This window comes from Protopterus annectens, chromosome 15.part0 (assembly GCF_019279795.1).
Source record: "Protopterus annectens isolate FY-2018-M chromosome 15.part0, PAN1.0, whole genome shotgun sequence".
NCBI lineage: Eukaryota > Metazoa > Chordata > Ceratodontiformes > Protopteridae > Protopterus > Protopterus annectens.
Genome location: NC_056749.1, coordinates 640,340,738 through 640,357,031, shown reverse-complemented (window position 1 = coordinate 640,357,031; position 16,294 = coordinate 640,340,738). Strand labels below are relative to the sequence as shown.

General features: G+C 44.7%; 1 protein-coding gene across 1 annotated transcript in view; it reads left to right on the top strand.

The window, feature by feature from the left end:
* WDR44 (WD repeat domain 44) overlaps positions 1-16,294 on the top strand; it is a 1,972,396-nt gene that overhangs the window by 1,248,022 nt on the left and 708,080 nt on the right. The window contains 1 exon segment of the mRNA XM_044057470.1: positions 10,038-10,054. Coding sequence (XP_043913405.1) covers positions 10,038-10,054 — 17 coding nt within the window.

Genomic DNA, 16,294 nt, shown 5'->3' with positions numbered 1-16,294 from the left:
TTCGACCCGTTCTTCCTCCAAACTTTCGGATGTCGATGTGGATCGCGTGGTGCAGAAGTTGTTGGAGCATTCGCCTCTCTAAACTTATTTCGGTTTCCACCCAGTTGGTGTCGAAACTTGAAGGCCTTCCTGTATCTCCATCCATTCCTCCTCCGAGACCGATTCAGTCTTTGGAGCCGGAAGAGGCTGATCTGCTGATTGTGGAGCCCTCGGGTCCAGAACCGCCCTTTCTCGGTCTGTTCCTCACCTCGACTCCGGACCGCACCGGAGTCTCGGAGCCGACGGTCTGTTCTTGGTTCCGGGCGAGTCGAACCGGCGTGTCGGTTCCGACTCTCCTCGGGCCTCGCACGGATCGATTCGGCTCCGTCCTCGGGTCGATGCCTTCGTGCCCGTGTCGGGATTCTTCCCATTTCTTCGAACCGGAGACTCTTTGATGCGGGACCCGGAGTTCGACCTGATGAGGAAGGTGTTGTCTACCCAGACAACCACATCAGTGGAAGCAGTTTCTCCTCCCCATAAAGGGCCTTTGTCTTCATCTGCACCCACGGCCACATCCAAGCGTCGGGCACCAGTGCCTCAGCCACCCCTGGAGGGTGCCCCTCTTCCTCCGAGGCTTCTTCGGATGCTCCCCACGAGGAAGTCCCTAGGAAGAGACTGTGTAAGAGGAGACACTTGGATTCTCCACAGGAATCCTTGACATCTGATACTGACTTAGATGAGTCAGAGGGGTCCCCTAAGTCACCTTCAGAAGATGTCTCTTTTTCAGACATTTTGGAGATCCTGAAACAGAGAGGTGACTGGCAGTCCCTTCCCCCTTCTGAGGATGAGTCAGTTCTGCTGAAGGCATTTGGTGCTCGCCCTTCCTCCTCCTGGGTCACTCCGCCCTTATACGAACTAATGGAACTTATTGCTCGAAGGGCGTGGGAGACTTCTGACACAGTGGAACCTGTTCCAAGAAAACCGAACAAGTACATCACAGCACCTCAGGATAAGTCCTACCTTACAAAGGAGTTCCAGTAGACGCTATGGTGGTGGCTGCAGCCACGAAAAAGGAGATGTCGGAGTCTTCTTCGTCTGTCCATCCGCCTAATAAAGATTCTAGGACGATGGATAGATATGGGAAGCACATTTTTAGTTCAGCGGCTTTTTCCATGCGGTCCCTGAACTATTTGACCCATTTTACACGTCTGCAGAGGGATCTAGTCAAAGAGTTGGGAGATACCCTCCAGGGTGCTACAGATGCAGCTGTCTCAGAAAAAGTGACAGCGCAACTTAATACCCTAACATCGATTGTTAACTCGTCCATAAGGCTGATTTCACGCAGTCAAGGTTCGAGTAGGGCAGCAGCTTCAGCGATTGCTCTTCGTAGACAATCCTGGATGCCTATGCTCCTTTGGAAGCCTTCAAGTCTTCCTTTACAACGCCCCATTTGACGGTGCCACTCTTTTGGCCCCAAGGTAAAGGAGACCCTTACCCGTGTGAACAAGAGGGAAAGACTCTGTCTGCTGTCGGAGTCCGTTTTCCACCCCAACCAGACCGTACCCCAAAGGGCAACGTGGGAAAATGTGGTTTCAAAACCCCAAGGGTCTTTCTCAGGCACACAGGGTGATGCCCCTCTAGAGGCAGAGGAGGGGCAGAGGTGGAAGACGCCTGGCGGCAGAGGGGTCCGAGAATCAAGGTGACAGGGATACACTCCTGGTAAACCTTTCCAGCACTCCTGAGAGGAGGCCCGACTGTCCTGCTCTGGAGGCAGTCGGGGTCGCTAGCTTTATACCCTCAGGCCTGGCAAGATATAACTACAGACAAGTGGGTAAAAGCGTGGTTACCAGAGGTTACTCCATACCCTTCCTATCCTATCCCATTCCAAAGAAAAGACTCCCAGATGTACCCCATCTGCGAGAGCCAGCAGCTTTAGAAATTTCAAAGCTGCTAGAAAAGAGTCATCCAGCCAGTCCCAGCGGACCAGCAAGGATTCGGGACTTACTCAAGGTTCTTTTAGTTCCAAAGAAAACAGGGACTGGAGGCCCATTCTAGACCTAAGCTACCTCAATACTTTCGTCAAGAAAGAAAAGTTCAATGGTCACGCTTCAATCGATCCTTCCATTCTTACAGAAGGACGAGTGGATGTGCTCAATAGATCTAGAGGATGCATACTACCACATCAAAATGGCCAGGGCATCCAGAGATCATTTGCTTCGGCTGGGAGCCAGTCACTTTCAATTTCGAGCCCTGCCCTTTGGTCTGACCTCAGCCCCCAGGGTCTTCACCAAATGTATGGCAGTGGTAGCGTCTCACTTGAGACGCCAGGGATTCCAGGTGTTTCCGTATCTGGACGACTGGCTCTTTCGGCCACCACCCGGCGTCAACTACTGCAGGCCAGAGACTATGTTCTTCAACTGTGTGTTCACCTAGGGATCTCCGTAAATTTCGAAAATCCTTACTTCAGCCATCACAAAATATCTTGTTCATAGGAGCAGAGTTAAACACGTCAATTAATTCTGAGGCTTCCCCAGAAAGGATATTATCACTGCAGACTCACACGCCTTCTACTCTTGTCAAGGAAATCTCCTGCAAAACTAGTACTGAAGGTGTTGGGCCTCATGTCAGCCTCCCTTATTGCAATTCCTGGGAAGGCTGCACATGAGAGTCCTACAATGGCTACTGTTTGCTCAATGGTCATTTCAACAACTACCTCTAACACACGAGATTCTTATAACAAAGACTTGCAAAACAGATCTAAACTGGTGGCTTCAAACGCAACCTTTCCCAGGAGGCCGTTTGTGCTACCCACGCCCACGTTACGGTGACCACGGACGCTTCCTGATAGGGTGGGGGGCATCTTTCAGGGACAGACAGTCCAAGGCGAATGGACCAATTTGGAGTACAATCTGCACATCAATGTTCTAGAGTTGAGGGCAGTGTTTCTAGCGTTGCAACACTTTGCTCCCCTTCTTCCTCTAGGGACTATTGCAGTTCAGACGGACAACATGTCGGTAGTCTGGTACATAAACAAACAAGGGGAACCAAGTCCTATCAACTATGCAGAGAGGCCATGAGAATTTGGCAGTGGGCGGAGTCCACGGGTCGCTTTCTAATAGCAACGCACATCCCGGGTCATCCAACGCCATAGCCGACAGGCTGAGCAGAGCAATTCTGTTACCGCACGAGTGGTCTCTAAAACAGTCAGTGGCGAAAAGGATTTTTCGCGTGGGGCCAGCCTTCCTGCGACCTGTTTGCGTCTCCAATGAATGCCAAATGCAGGAGCTACTTTGCCCTATTACCCTCCAGGGAAGTCCCCAGGGACGACTGGTTTGATTGGCCCCGGGACTCCTATATGCATTTCCCCATTTCCTCTGATATCAAGTTTCTCCAGAAAGCCAGGAACCTACACAGGACGATAATCCTCATTGCTCCATTCTGGCCTCGTCAAATTTGTTTTCCCTTCCTAAAATACACTGCATTCGGGGACCCTGGATTCTGGACCCAGAGCCAGATCTATTGACTCACTGTCAGGGGTTCCCATCCCGCTCCTGTCACTCCATCTAGCAGCTTGGCTGCTCCAATTCCAACTTAGCCAGGTCTGATCTTTTGTCACCAGCAGTCCAGGATATATTAGTGGCTTCGCATAAAGCTTCCACTACTAAAACATATACTAGCAAATGGAAACGGTTTGTATTCTGGGCTAATACACACCATGTGGATCCCTTTATAGCTCCTTTGAATAAGATATTAGAGTTCTTAACAGACTTATTTCATCAGGGTGCTTCTCCTGCTACTCTAAGAGTTCAATTGGCTGCCATTTCGAATTTCCATGTGGAAGAATGTGGAGCTCCTATTATGGCTCACAGACTTTGTAAAGCCTTTTTAAAAGGAGTTTTTCATATTAGACCACCGGTCAGATCTCCTACGTCACCTTGGAGTCTAAACTTGTTGCTATCTAAATTAATGTTGCCCCCTTTTGAACCTGCTTCTTCTTGCCCATTAAAATTTTTGTCCTGGAAAACTCTCTTTCTGGTAGCCATTACTTCTGCTAGACGGGTGTCTGAACTTCAGGCTCTCTCCATCAAGCACCCTTATTTGATCTTTCACTCCGACAGAGTTTCTCTTCGAACCAATTCATCCTTCCTCCCTAAAGTGTGTTCCATTAACAATATTAATCAGTCCATTGAATTACCCACTTTCTTCAAAAACCACTCCAACAAAATGGAGTATATGTTACACAAATTGGATGTTCACAGACAGCTAAGGTTTTATTTGGATAGAACAAAAGATCACAGGAAAACAGATCAACTCTTTGTGGCTTTTGCTGATAGCAGGAAAGGACTTGCAGTTACCAAAGAACTCTTTCTAAATGGTTAACGGATTGTATAATCTATGTCTACGATTCTGCAAATCAACCCCTTTTACACAAACCCAAAGGACATTCCACAAGGTCAATATCTACGTCTTTGGCTCATGCAGCTCGCCTACCTCTGGATGCTATTTGTGCGGCTGCTACCTGGTCTAAGCCACATACATTTATTTCTCATTATAAAGTAGACAAGGTTTCTAGGGACAGGGCAACCTTTGGTTCCACTGTGCTCAAGAACGTCCTCCCGTGAGTTCCTCAGGATCAAGGAGCTAGGGACGCTACCCATGTGTAAGAACAAACGGCGAGATTGAACACTATCACATATAGAAGTTATGTCCTTACCATAACGTTCCATGTGGAGTGTTCATCTCGCCTTTGTTCTTACAGTCCCACCCTCCCACCCTTAGGAAGAACGTTCTTTGATGCCTGGCCAGAAGCATTTTTTTTTTGATACTGTTATTATTCTGTGTACATAGTTGGTATACACATATATGTTTATATGTGTCTGTTTAGATATGTATATGTGTGTAAGCATGAATGTGCTATTATGTAGATTGGTTTGCTTGCAAACTAGATCTGAGGTAAAGGCAGAGGGGGATTGTGGGTATTAGATTGTCTCGAGCTTCTTCTCGATGCAGAGCTTGCAAGAGGCCGGCACGGAGCCGAGGATCAGCTCCGAACCCATGTGTAAGAACTAAGGCGAGATGAACACTCCACATGGAACGTTATGGTAAGGACATAACTTCTATTTATAGTAGTTATAGTAGTTTTACTGGTCTAGTTAGCTATTTGTAATTTAGTCTCCTTTCCCTCGGAAACTCGTTTTTTGTTAGTTTTCCCCTCCCCCCCGTCCCCTTTTGTTTCTCAAGGTAGCCGTTTTTAGTTAGAGGCTAATCCTTGTTCCTCAATATAGTAGTTTTATTAGAAATTGTTATATATCAACAGGTTTGGTTACTATTTCTTAGATTATAGTGTGTGTGTGTGTGCTGTTAGGGTGTGGTAACTTGTGTTGAGTGTGTGTGCTTTTTACTAGTTACCTACTTCCCTTCTGTTGTTTTTTTTCTCTGTGATTGATATTTCCTCTTTTACAGGAATGTCTAAAGATTCGAAAGTATCTGGATTCAAGAAGTGTGACTCATGCTGTCAGAAGATGTCGCTGACAGATGGTCACACTTCTTGTGTCTACTGTTTGGGCGCCCTACACCTGCAGGACTCTTGTTCGGTGTGTCATGCCTTTAGAGTCCTGCAGGAGCATAGGAATAAGCTAATCCTTAGGGGTTTGCTCAAACCTGAAGGGTCACCAGCTAAGGCCCAGCCAGTGAAACCCTCTAAGCCAACAAAGCCATCTGCTCCCAGTTCGGAGCCATCATCGGGTGTGGCGTCTGCTTCAACTTCGGTTCCGGCTGGAACCGAAGTACCTGTATCCCAGTCGGCCCCGACTCTGGTGTCGGAACCGTCAGGGAGCTGAAAACGCTCCAGATCTCCATCACTAGAGTAAATACACTCTGCTCCGGGGTAGCCTTTGTTGCAGTCGGAGCGAAGTCACCGATCGCACTCTTCTCGGTCTTCTAGACTGTCTGACCATGATTTGGAGAGAGTGGTGAGCAGGCATCTAAAATTGCAGGCCCTGGCTAAAATGTTATCCAGCCCCCCTCATCAAGGTTCAGCTCCGCAATAGTTCCTCCTTCGACTCATTTCTTGAGTTCAGAGCCGGAGCTTGCTGGGGCTCAGATCATGGAACCGTCTGCACCGATACCTTCCCTTTCGGTTCTGCCGTCAGCTCCAATCGCCTCCATGGTGCCGTCCTTGGAGGGATCTGGGCACCGGGACTCCCTCGTCGGCTCCGAGGGGCGAGTGGCATCGACCCTTGTCCGACCCCATTCTCCCTCTCAGAGCTTCGGCGCAGGTGAGTTCGGCTCCTACATCAGCTTTGGAGCCATCTCTCTCGGTGCCGGGAAGGATTCTGGTCTCTTCGGAGCTGGAACGTTCTCCGGTATCGGGAAGGGGCACCTTCGAGGTCATGAGGAGTGTGCTGGCCTCTGAATCAGCCCCACGAGCAGCCTCATCGGCTCCTCCCTCCATGGTGCCTGTGTCTGCCTCCGCCCCTCCTCCAGACCCCAGGCGTGGGGAACAAGCACCCCAGGGCACCCCATTGGGTGTATCTTCCTATTCCGAGGCCTTCCCTGATCATTCAGAGGAGCCCCCTTGAAAGAGGAAATGCAAGAGGAAGCATGTTGACTCCCCTGAGTCTGTCACTTCAGATACCGACTTGGAGGATTCGGAAGGGTCCCTGAGATCCCCCTCTGAAGGGCGTCTCTTTCTCAGACATTCTTGAGATACTTAGGCAGAGGGGAAACTGGACTACCCTTAACCCTTCCAAGGATGAGTCGGTATTCCTGGACGCGTTTGAATCCCGACCCTCCACCTCCTGGGTGTCTCCGCCTTTCGATCCACTGATGTCAGTGGTGGCTCGGAGGGCGTGGTCAGCCCCAGACACAGTGGAACCAACCCCCCGAAGACCCACAAAATTTATTACTGCACCACAAGACGAGCAATTTCTGATGAAGGGTGTTCCCACTGATGCCATGGTGGTAGCAGCGGCCACAAAAAAGGAGTTGACTGAAACTTCTTCGTCTGTCCATCCCCCTAATAAGGAATCCAAGACGATGGACAAATATGGGAAGCGGATGTTTTCCTCAGCGACCTTCTCCATGAGGTTGCTGAACTACTTGTGCCACTTTACCCACCTTCAAATGGATCTCCTTAAAGAGCAAGGAGATACCCTTCAAGATCCATCAGCTGCGGGGGCCCAGGCTAAGGTTGCCACCCAGCTGGCGACTCTTAATTCGGTAGTAAACTCCTCCATGCGGCTCCTCTCTTATGCAGCCGATGGTGCGAGTAGGGCCGCAGGCACAGGCATGGCCTTGAGGAGGCATGCTTGGATGCAGTTATGTAACTTTGCGGAACCCTTCAGGGCGTCTTTCACCAACACCCCCTTTGATGGTTCTGCTCTTTTTGGACCACAGGTGAACGATACCCTTACCAGGTGTGAGCAGGAAGGCAAGACTCTCTCTGCTGTGGGAGTCCATTTTTCCACTCCTTCAAGACCGTATCCCAAGGGTCAGAAGAGTGGGAAGATGTGGTTCCGGAAACCCCAAGGAGCCATGCCTGACACATGTGGAGAGTTGCCCTCCAGGGGCAGAGGAGGGAACAACAATAGACACTGCCCTCAGGGCAGAGTGGATCTGCAAAATCAGGGCCAAAGAGAATCTTTCTCGGACAAGCCCTTCCAGCATCCCTGGAGTGCTGCCCGGCTGTCAACCTTCGGAGGTAGTCGGGGGAAGATTATCGCTGTACCCATGAGCCTGGCAAAGTATAACACAAGACAAATGGGTACTGTCTATCATATCCGAAGGCTACAAAATCCCCTTCTTTCGCACTGCCTACATTCCCAACACATCCCTTCCAGATGTTCCACCCAATCTAAGGGATCAAGCAGTTCAAGAAATTTCAAAACTGCTAAGAAAAAGAGCCATCCAGTCAGTCCCAGCAGATCAGCAAGGAACCGGAATTTACTCAAGGTTCTTTTTGATACCAAAAAAGACGGGACTGGAGACCCATTCTGGATCTCAGCAGACTAAACAGGTCTGTTCAAAGAACGAAGTTCTGGATGTTCACACTACAGTCCATTTTACCCTTTCTGGGTCAGGACAATTGGATGTGCTCCATAGATATTCAGGACGCGTACTGCCATATAAAAATGGACAGACACTTCAGAAGATTCCTTCGCTTCCGGCTGGGAGCCAGTCATTATCAGTTCAGAGCTCTTCCCTTTGGTCTCACCACAGCCCCCAGGGTGTTCACCAAATGTTTGGCAGTAGTTACCGCTCACCTGAGACGGCAAGAATTCCAGGTGTTTCCATATTTAGATGACTGGCTCCTTACTGCTACCACCAGACATCACCTGCTGCAAGCCAGAGACTACACCAACCAAACTTGCTCCAAGCTAGGCATCACAATAAATTTCGAAAAGTCTGCATTGTCGCCTTGTCAATCTATTACCTTTATAGGCGCAAACTTAAATACAAAGGACATGTCAGCGAGACTTCCATTAGACATAGTGCTAGACATTCGCCAACATGTGCAGGTCTTATTAGGATGCAAAAAAATTCAGGCCAGATTCGTCCTAAAAACCTTGGGTCTCATGGCAGCGGATATCATACTAGTTCCCCATGCCCGTTTTCGTATGAGGATTCTTCAGTGGATGCTGTTCACCCAATGATCTTTCCAGCAACTTCCAATGTCTCACAAGATAATGATAACACAGACGTGCAAAAACCAACTTGCTTGGTGGATGGTTTCCCTATCAGTACCCCGGGGCAGACCATTTGCTCTCCCTCCTCCAGTGGCTACGGTGACCACGGATGCCTCCCTGATTGGGGGGGGGGGGCATTTTCAGGGAAGAACAGTCCAAGGCACCTGGCAGCCTCACGAGTACCATCTGCATATCAATGTCTTGGAGATGAGGGCCGTGCTTTTGGCGTGGCAAGCTCTTCATAACTCTCTTCCCACCGGGACCTTTGCAATTCAAACAGACAATATGTCAGTAGTGTGGTACATCAACAAGCAGGGCGGAACCAGGTCCTACCCCCTATGTCGAGAAGCACTCAGACTCTGGCAGTGGGCGATCTCTTCCCAACGGTTTCTGATAGCGCACATCCCTGGGAAGGCCACCATTATAACGGACAGGCTGAGCAGAGCAATTCTCATGCCTCACAAGTGGTTTCTCAGTCAGACAGTGGTGGAACAACTCTTCTGCAAATGGGATCAGCCTTGCTTGCACCTTTTTTCCACCCCCTTCAACAGCAAGTGCAACAATTTCTTCTCTCTCCTCCCTCTTCACGGGCACTCTCCCAGAGACACTCTAGTTCACGATTGGTCTCAGGGACTTCTTTATGCATTCCCTCCGTTCCCCCTGATTCCCAAACGAATACCTCATTGGGATGCAAGATGATCCTCATTGCCCCTTACTGGCCTCGAAAAATTTGGTTCCCGTTCCTGCATCATCACCTTCTGGAGCAACCCTGGACACAGTTCCAGACCTCCTGATCCATCAATCGGGCGGGCTGCACCAGTCCCTTCAATCTCTCCAGCTAACTGCTTGGTTGCTCCACTTCCGACCTTAGCCAGGCTTCTGAACATCTCCCACTCAGTGTGTGAAATCATCTTATCGCATAAGTCTACCACTAGAAAGACTTATGCTAGTAAGTGGAAACGTTTCTCTTTCTGGGCAGAGGCTAGGAATATAGATCCCTTTTCAGCCCCTGTGCACCATATTTTGGATTTTTTAGTGAAACTTTTTTGTGCTGGATCTTCTTCTGCCATGATTAGAGTTCAGTTGCAATTTCAAACTTTCATACAGGTCTATCAGATACTAGTATCATGTCCCATAAGCTTTGTAAAGCCTTTCTCAAAGGGACTACTTTACTCAGGCCCCCAGTGAGAGATCCCCCGCCTCCGTGGGATCTAAATATGATTTTAGCTTCCTTGATACTGCCCCCCTTTGAACTTGCAGCTTCTTGTTATTTGAAGTTTCTTTCTTGGAAAACCCTTCTTCTGTTTGCAGTTACTTCAGCCAGAAGAGTTTCTGAACTTCAGGCTCTTTGTGTTCGCCCTCCTTATCTAGTTTTCCACAATGACAGAGTTTCTCTCAGGACTTATCCTTCCTTCCTCCCAAAGGTTTCTTCTGACAATAATTTGAATCAGTCTATTGATCTGCCCATGTTTTTTCCAAATTATTCCAACAAGGCGGAATACAAATTGCATCAGTTGGATGTTCATAGACAGTTACATTTTTACTTGCATAGAACTAAGCCAATCAAAAAATCAGACCAGCTGTTCCTGTCCTATGCTGAGGGTAAACAAGGTCTACCTGTGTCGAAAGTAACCTTATCTAGGTGGTTGACATCTATTATTACATTTATATATCATCTAAGGAATAAAGTGCTTCCTGCTAAACCAAAAGGGCACTCCACTAGAGCTCTAGCTACTTCAGTGGCTTTTCAGGCAAGATTGCCAATGGAAACTATTTGTGCGGCAGCTACATGGGCCAATCCTCATACCTTTATTTCATATTATAAGCTGGATGTGGCCTCCTGGAGCAGAGCTGATTTTGGTTCCACTGTTCTGAAGAGTCTGTTCCGATGAGCCACCCAGGATTGAGGTGCTAGGGACGCTGTTCCAACCAGCAAGAATGAAGGCGAGATAGACAACTTAACATTAAGAAGTGATGTACCTACCATAACGTTCCATGTTAGTTGTCTTCTTCTCGCCTTCTTTCTTGCATCCCACCCTCCATCCCTCTATCCTGGTAGACCGAGAAGAGTTCCTTATGTTTTTCTCACTGGCTGAGTCTTCTCTGGCTATTCCATCTGACTAGTAGTCTCTCCACTAGGATTTATGCATTCTAGGACAGGATTCCTGTATTATTATTATTATTATTATTATTATTATTATTATTATTATGTCTGTAGTTAGACTTACCAAACGAGATCTGGATATCTAGCGCCAGGCATCATGGGATATAGGGGGCCTCGAGCCAGTAAGTAGCTCTCGAGCTTTTGAAGATGGCCGAGTCGGAGCCGAGGATCGGCTCCGAACCCAACCAGCAAGAAAGAAGGCGAGAAGAAGACAACTAACATGGAACGTTATGGTAGGTACATAACTTCTTATTCCCATCCCCCTCCTGACAAGAGGCCTAGGCTAGAGACAGAATATGAATCTTCAGATCAGGTTTCCATTTCCTCTGACTCCTCTTCTGAACAGGAATACTCTCTTCCTCCTTATGTGGATGCCCTTCAAGAATGCAACTGCAGTCATAACATATGGGTTGTCCTGCCTCAGGCAGCCCTCGGTTGGCCGGATTACAAAGTCTGGGTCCGGCGTCGGCTGGTGTCGCCTCCTGTCCGACGTCAGAACGGCTTGAGTATAAAGGCATCAGCCGACGCCATCTTCTCCAGTCTTTCTTGCCGCGCGGTGCCCGAAGCAGAAGCAGTTCGCAAGTGCCGGTCGGTCAGCTCCTGTGTTTTCAGTACCGAAGTCATCTAAAAGCTAAGTACCCCGTTGGGGAACATTTTTTCTTGCCTCAGCCGATGTCAGAACAAATTGAGAAAGTTAATAATTGTTTGTCTTGTGGTAAACAAATACCTCATAATAACAACCAAAAACAGCTTGACCAGTCCAGAATACTTCCACCACACGGTAAAAAGCATTAATACGTTTACAATTTATTTTATTCATTCTTGTAGCTTTAAAATTGTAGTACATGGTTTTATTATTTAATTATGTAATTGTTTAATTATCTTACATCATAATTGATGGTTATGAAGTGTATTTAAAGAGCTGTTTTGAACATGGTTTTATCTGAAGAAGTCGTTTTACCGACGAAAACGTGTATTTGCCAACTTACTGTGACGTTATAATAAATCTTGGTTTGGATTCTGTGGTACCTCATTGTGAGCTTTTTACCGTGTGGTGGAATTATTCTGGACTGGTCAAGCTGTTTTTGGTTGTTATTGTGATTACAGCGTTTTCTTTTGTGGATTTAGTTATGGAAGCCAGTTCGGGTTCTTCCACCTCTGGTGAAGGCCAGGGCACAAGCCATGGCAATTCCAACAGGTCCGAAATGGATGGTATCCAACAGCTCACGGGTCAATTGACTGCTCTCATTAATCTACTTACTACGTTGGGTCAAGGCATTAATAATTTGATTTCAGACCAACTTGAAGTTTTAAAATCTGTTACAAACAATTTGGCAGCTCCACCTGCATTCGGCAGATCTAATGGTTTGGTCCATGTACATCCACCGGAAACCACTGGGCTACCAGGCGGGACTGATTTCCATTGTACGCCAGCAGTTCTTCGTGAACAAGTTCACAATCCTTTGCCAGACCCTCCATTGGAAGTACAGGGGAGGGTTGGAACACCGTTATCTACGTTCCAGGAATGGGTTAACACCAAACCCAATTTTCGCTTCGGTGAGCAAGGAGCTCGTACTACTGGGGACAGTCGTACTTTTAAGGAGTCGCTGCGTTTATTAGAGAACGCTCTATACAGGTACAAAACTTTAGAGCTGGACAATATTTATTTGACTGAATGTCTCAAAAAAAGTATAGTACCCAAGGGTTTACGGGTATATAAATACCCCAACCAGGTTATTCCTGGCAGTGATTTTCACATGGACTTGGTTCAAGCCTTTGATCAATGTGGTCTTGACATTGTCAAGGCCATTATTAAGAAAAACATCAAAGAAATAAGCTGTTTGCAAACTGATATTTTTAAGTATAATGAGAATGTCACTACTGATTTACTGTTTGAAGTTGAAAAACAAAGATATTATGATATTAGGAAAGGGGTAGACGAGCATTGTGACATTGTTTTAAACCGAAAATATAAGAAGCTTAGTAGGGACATCAAAGAGTATCAGGAGGGTAGACAGTATCCAAATCCACCTTTCTACAGACGTTATACATCCGTTAACCATACAGAGCGTAACACTAATAGGGATGACCCTGAGCCACTTATTCAGGAGGAGCATGAAGCTGAGGTTTTTGTTGAAAACCAGCAACAGATTGAGGGGAATGAGGATGATTTTTTACCCCGAAGGTCAGAACGGATTCGTCAACAGGGGTATCCACCAGTAGGGACTCGCCCTTCCTTGAAGCTATCCCCCCAGCATCAGGGGGGAGGGTGGCAACCCCGGGGATGGAGAAAGAACAGGAAACAGGATTGGTAGTCACTGGTAACTTTACAGAAACTAAAATAGGTGACTATTTTATGTATACCAAAGATGACTACCATATCTATAACTATAGTGATTTTCCTGTTACTGACGTTTGTTTCAAACTCTTTATGAAAGGTTTTAAATTTGTTCCTAACAGATGTAGTAGTATAGTTCATACCATTCTTGACTTGAAGTTACTCATACGTAAACTAAATCTAGAGAACTTGTTTGGGGGGACCCTCGGGACTCCCAGTTTGCATTTGAGGAAGTCCAGTACATTTATCCCTCCATTACACCCCCAACTTAAGAACCTGGAATTTAGGATTGAGCAGCAACTTAGAAAGGAACTTGGCAAAGCCAAGTATGTAGCTAACTTAAGTCAAGAAGAAAGCTCTTTACTGTACGATCTAAGCCACGAATTTTCCCTGAGGGTTATGGAACCAGACAAAGGTGGGGGGACAGTTTTGATGGAGCAGAATTTGTATGAAGCTAAAATGTATAACCTTTTACATGACTATACTAAATATACATCGGCCTCTATTCATGAGATAAATTTATCATACAAAAAGATTGATTTGGCCATTAAAGATCTGGTAGACCAGGAAGTCATTGAAATGGATATTTTTTCTTATCTCAACAATACTGACCCTAGAGTACCCACAATGTTTGGAGTGCCCAAGATTCATAAAAATTTATCAGACCCGCCCTTGAGACCTATAGTAGCGGCACAAGGGTCCAAAACCCACAATATTTCCAATTTTTTGGATTGGAAATTGAAGGAACTATGGGGGAGACATGATTATATTCTCAAGGATTCATGGGCCTTTCTCCGCAATGTGAACACTAACCTTTTTAATAATTGAACAACAGCAAGCAAGAAATATATGTATAAACAACAGAGACCAACAGTGAGTCCCAGCTCTACCTTCCAATAAAAATTTATTTCGTTGAACAAGTTCTTTCTCTAGCGCCTCGGCCAACAGCCTTTACAGAGTAAAACAGTAAAACTCATAAAACACTTGCAATATATACAAAAGAACAAGTAATTAATCAATTATATAATTAAACAATCAAATCACATACTAAATATATTTAAAGTCATAGTCTTAAACAAGACATTGCCAGTTACATTCTCTGTTCATTCCATGTGGTTGCAAAGTCCCAAATTTCATAATCAGAATGCATTCTTTGTCTTAACATATTTTTTTGCCTATCAACATCATTATAATATAATGGAACATGTTCCAAAATAGACACTTTTATATTTTCAATATTTCCATGATGTACAGAATTGAAATGTTCAGCAATAGGACTAGTATTTTTATTATTTTTAACATCTCTGATGTGTTCTTTAATCCTATCTGCTAACATTCTTTTTGTTTCTCCAATATAATATTTTTTACAATCACAAAATATAACATAAACAACACCCTTGCTCATACATGTATATTTAGCTTTTGTAGTGAAGATTTTACCATTTATTTTATTCACCTCATTCATAACATATTTACATATAGAGCACTTTCCACAAGGGAATGTTTCCAAGTTCTGCACAACATTTAATCCATTAATACAGGGCTTTTTATAAATGCTGTGTATCAAAAAATCCTGTATGCTTTTCCCTTTTTTATATGAGGTCATTAATTTTATATTTTTTAATGATGTTACATCTTTCTTAATGAAGTTCCAATATTCCATAATCATTTTATTACCAATTGTAGAGAAGTTAGTGTACTTTGTAACAAAAAACATTCTCTGATCAGTATTACATTTGTTATTACCTACATAGTTATTTGTTCTAATAGTGCCTTTACTATGTTTAAAGGCTCTATATAAACTATTTTCTACATTATCTGTATACCCTCTAGCTTTAAATATCTTGGCCACTTTATAAGCCTCATTATAAGCCATATTGATATCAGAATTAAGTCTTTTTATTCTAAGAAACTCCCCATAGGATAGCTGACAATGTATGAGGGGTGACAACTATCTCCCACATTTTCCAGCTTATTTCATCAAATTTTCTATGAATGCTGGTATATATAGGAAAACCATTATTACCCTTAAGCGAAATATCTAAAAAATTAACCTGATTTCCCTGCTGTATATCACTAAATTTTATGCCAAATCTGTTGCTATTTAATTCATCAATGAAATTATCTGATGTATCCCTGTCACCATGACAAATGAAAATTAGGTCATCAATAAATCTAAAATAGCTTAGAACATTCTTTTGAAAAGGCAACCTGTAAAGATGTTCATTTTCAAATAGCCCCATAAACAGGTTAGCATAGGCTGGCGCAAACGCCGCCCCCATAGCAGTACCTGTTGTCTATAAAGGGTGTCATTAAATTCAAAAAAATTGTTCATTAAACAAAATTCCACCAATTCCAAAATATAGTATGTTTTAGGGCTATCATTTAAAAAGAATTTTATAGCTTCTAGCCCCAAAGTATGCGAAATATTGGTGTAGAGACTCACTACATCTACCGTAATAAAATACATATTTTCGCACCAGTGGATATCTTTTATCTTCCCTAAAAAATCATATGAGTCCTGTATATAGGAAGGTAACAGCAAAACTTTCTTTATCAGTATTTCATGTAACATGATACAAAGATTATAAGTAAAGTAACCAAAAGCTGACACAATGGGCCGACCAGGTGGTTTTGCAATATACGGTGTTGTTATCTAAATGTTGCATGCACATGCCATAATAGTCAATTGTTGCAGTTTTTCCCATTCTAGTTTTGTCAAGTTATAAATATGCTTTTTTACTCATGTGTATCAGGTAGTGAAGAGGAAAATAATGCTTATGATTTATTAAGCACACATATGCTTAAAGATAACAACTATTTCATACCTCCATGCAAAAACTCTAATATATTATGATTTGAATCACTGTTAAATACAATGTTGGAAAAGGAAATAGAAGGTTTTGTGAATAAAAAGCATATTTATAACTTGACAAAACTAGAATGGGAAAAACTGCAACAATTGAGTAGAAACCATGATATAGTTTTTAAACAAGCAGATAAGGGGGGAAAACTTGTGATATTAAATTCTTGTGACTATTATGGCATGTGCATGCAACATTTAGATAACAACACAGTATATTGCAAAACCAATATTAGTCAGTTACGGAAGGCAGAAAAAGATTT